General features: G+C 51.8%; 1 protein-coding gene across 1 annotated transcript in view; it reads left to right on the forward strand.

Moving 5' to 3' along the window:
* Positions 1-459: 459 nt before the first annotated feature.
* The window catches only part of SHANK2 (SH3 and multiple ankyrin repeat domains 2), a 559,307-nt gene continuing 556,458 nt past the window's right edge, over positions 460-3,308 (forward strand). Inside the window, exon 1 of the mRNA XM_004383876.1 lies at positions 460-666. Within this exon, the coding sequence (XP_004383933.1) occupies positions 460-666 (207 nt within the window). The remainder of the gene's footprint in view (positions 667-3,308) is intronic.

The following is a 3,308-nucleotide window of genomic DNA, read 5'->3' on the forward strand; positions in this document are numbered from 1 at the left end:
CATCTCCACGATGGGTTGTGTGTTGGACCATTGGGACCTGTAGTGTTTTCATTGCTGGTAGATTTCCAGGCTTTTCTTCCTAGTCTGTCTTTGTCTAGAAGCTCTGCTGAAACCTGTTCAGCATCACGGCAACGTGCAAGCCTCCACTGACAGGCGGGTGGTGGCTGCGCTTGAGAGGCGCGTTGGGTGGGAATCAAACCTGGGCCTCCTGCATGGAAGGCGAGAATTCTGCCGCTGGACCACCACTGCCCTCTTGAGAGGACTTCGCGTTGTACGCACACAGGTGGCGCCTGGCCTGCAGTCACCCCAACAAACACGAGACGGTGACACCGAGCCCGAAGACGTTCAGAGGCCTTCCCCCTGCCCCGGGGATTTCCCCCTTTGACATCCACATCTCCTCCTTGTCTCTTTCCTTCTTCCGCCCCCTCCAGAGACGGTGGCCCCCGAGGTCCGGCAGCCATGCCGCGCAGTCCCACGTCCAGTGAGGACGAGATGGCCCAGAGCTTCTCTGACTACTCCGTGGGCTCAGAGTCCGACAGCTCCAAAGAGGAGACCATCTGCGACACCATCCGGGCCGCGGCAGAGAAGCCAGGTGGCGCCAGGACGGAGGAGAACCAGGGCAACACGCTGGTGCTGAGGATCATCATCCAGGACCTGCAGCAGACGGTGAGCTGCTCCCTTACCCTCTGCCCGTCCTTCAGTTCTGGTCAACATCCAGCAGGGTCTGAAGGCAAGGACCCGCTGGCTGCCACCCTGGGCCCGCCGGCCACCCGCCCAGTCCTGCTGGCTCTGCGCGTGTTGTGCCCATCCCTGAGTATGTCCTTGAGGTCACACAGCCGCGTGGGAACAGCTAACCCCCTGCAACTCTGCCACAGGTTATAAATTACTGACCAGGGACTGCGTTAACTGCGTGAAAGCTTTGCATGCATTATTCCATTTAATTCTTGTAACAGCCCTGTGAGATAGCGCAGATTTAAAATGGGGCAGTGGTAATTTGATGATAATTTTCTGTCTCTTTCCCCCCACCCCCTACACTTTTAAACACAAATTGATTATGGTGACATCTATATAACACAATTTGCCACTTCACCATCTTTACGAGTTCAGTTCAGGGACGTTAATTGCATTCACCGTGTTGTGCAGCCGTCACCACCATCCGTTTCCAAGTGTTGTCATCACCCTTGACAGAAGCTCAGCGCCCCTTCAGCAGTACCCCCCGTTTCTCCCTTCCTCTACGCCCCCTGGAGCCCTGGTGGCACAGTGGTTAAGAGCTCGGCTGCTAACCAAAACGTGAGCAGTTCAAATCCACCCGCCGCTCCTTGGAAACACTATGGGGCAGTTGTACCCTTTCCTACAGGGTCGCTATGAGTCAGAATTGAATTGACGGCAGTGGGTTTGGGTTCGGTTTGTACACACCCCCTGCTAGCCGCTAGTAAGCTTGGGTCTGTGTGTGTTTGCCTGTTTCATGTAAGTGGGTTCCTACAATATTTGTCCTTTTTCATGTGGGGTCTTTCAGTCAGCATCACGTGTTCAGGATCCATCCACGCGGTGGCTTGTCAGAACCTCGTTTCTGCTTGTGGCTGAGTAATGCTCTGCGGTCCGGATGGACGTTGCGCATCTGTCATTTGTTGACAGACATTTGGGTTGTTCTGCCCTTGGCCCCCATGAGTCTTGCTTCAGTCAGCACTGGTGTCTGAGTCTCTGTTTGCGTCCCTGCTTTGAGTTCTAGGACTTTATACCTGGGACTGGAATTGCTGGGTCATACGGTGTTTAACTTTTCGAGGAACTGCCAGACTTTTCCACAGCGGCTACGCCAAATTACAGTCCCACCAGCAATGGATACAGAGGCACAGTAATGATTTGAGAGTGACATTTGGTGGTAGGAGTGAGGGGGGGTGTTTTCTGTCTTTACATCGTGATGATATGGAAATTCTTTTGGAAAGCTTCTTTTAAATGCATCAGTGTGCCCCATGGGCTATTCCAAGAGGCCTCTGAAGTTAGGGTCAACTGTTTAGAATTCCCACCAGACCCCGGGTCATCTTGGTCCTGAGGTGCTCCTGGTTCTGAAGAGGCTGTGGAGCAGCTTAGGGAGGTGGGCGGGTTATCACGGATCCCTGAAGAACTCTGGCCTGGGAGAATTAAGCTCTTGGCTGCTAACCAAAATGTCGGCCGTTTGAACCCACCAGCCACTCTGCAGGAGAAAGATGTGACAGTCTGCTTCTGTAAAGATTACAGCCTTGGAAACCCCATGGGGCAGTTCTACTCTGTCCTAATGGGTCGTTACGAGTCGGAATCAACAGCAACGGGTTTGGTTAGGTTTAGGAGACCCATGGGTGTCTGAGCCAGCAGCCCCCGCAGACGTGTTTTAATTCTCTTGCATTCTGGAATCATCTTAATGCTAATGATGATGCTTTGTATTTGTGTCTCTAATGCTTTACAGCGTACGTTCACAGATACCCTCTAAGTTGGCTGTTGTAATGGATCCAGAGGCCGACTTGTCATGTCTACTTGACAGATACGGGAACGGGAGCTTAGCGGGCATGAGTGAGCCTTCTGCGGGCTTTCGGGTTAGTAAGTGGACATGGGTGCTCTGGTGGCGCAGTGGTTAAGAGCTCAGCTGCTAACAAAAAGGTCGGCCATTTGTATCCATCAGCTGCTCCTTGGAAACCCTATGGGGCATTTCTACCCTGTCCTATAGGGTCACTATGAGTTGGAATCGATTCAACTGCAACAGGCTTGGTTTTTTGGTTTTTTAGGTGGCCATTGATCGTGGTCATCTGATTTTGGGCTTCTTGCTCTCCCCTTCTGTCCTTTTCTCCTTCCCTCCCTTCCTGTTTGGAAACACTTAACAGAAAGAGCAAGGCCTGGGGCAGATCCCAGCACCACCACCTTTTAGCTGTGTGACCTTGAACAAGTTACTTACCCTCTCTATTACTCATTTATAAAGTGAGAACAATGGAGCCCTACCTCCCTGTGTCATTGGCAGGACTCAAGGACACCCGACCTTAGAAGTGAGCCTGACTACTTTATTTAGGGTCTTTATTATACAAGAAGATGGAAGGAATACACAGAGTCACTGTACCAAAAAGAATTGGTCGACATGCAACCATTTCAGGAGGTGACATGATCAGGAACCGATGGTACTGAAGGAAGAAGTCCAAGCTGCAGATGGTGCCCGGCTATCACCACTCACTGCTCTGACCGGGATCACAACAGAGCGTCCTGGACTGAGCTGGAGAAGGATGTAGAAGATAATTCTAACACACACAAAAAAGACCAGATTTACTGGCCTGACAGAGACTGGAGAA

The sequence above is a fragment of the Trichechus manatus genome, unplaced genomic scaffold, assembly GCF_000243295.1.
Source record: "Trichechus manatus latirostris isolate Lorelei unplaced genomic scaffold, TriManLat1.0 scaffold00113, whole genome shotgun sequence".
NCBI lineage: Eukaryota > Metazoa > Chordata > Mammalia > Sirenia > Trichechidae > Trichechus > Trichechus manatus.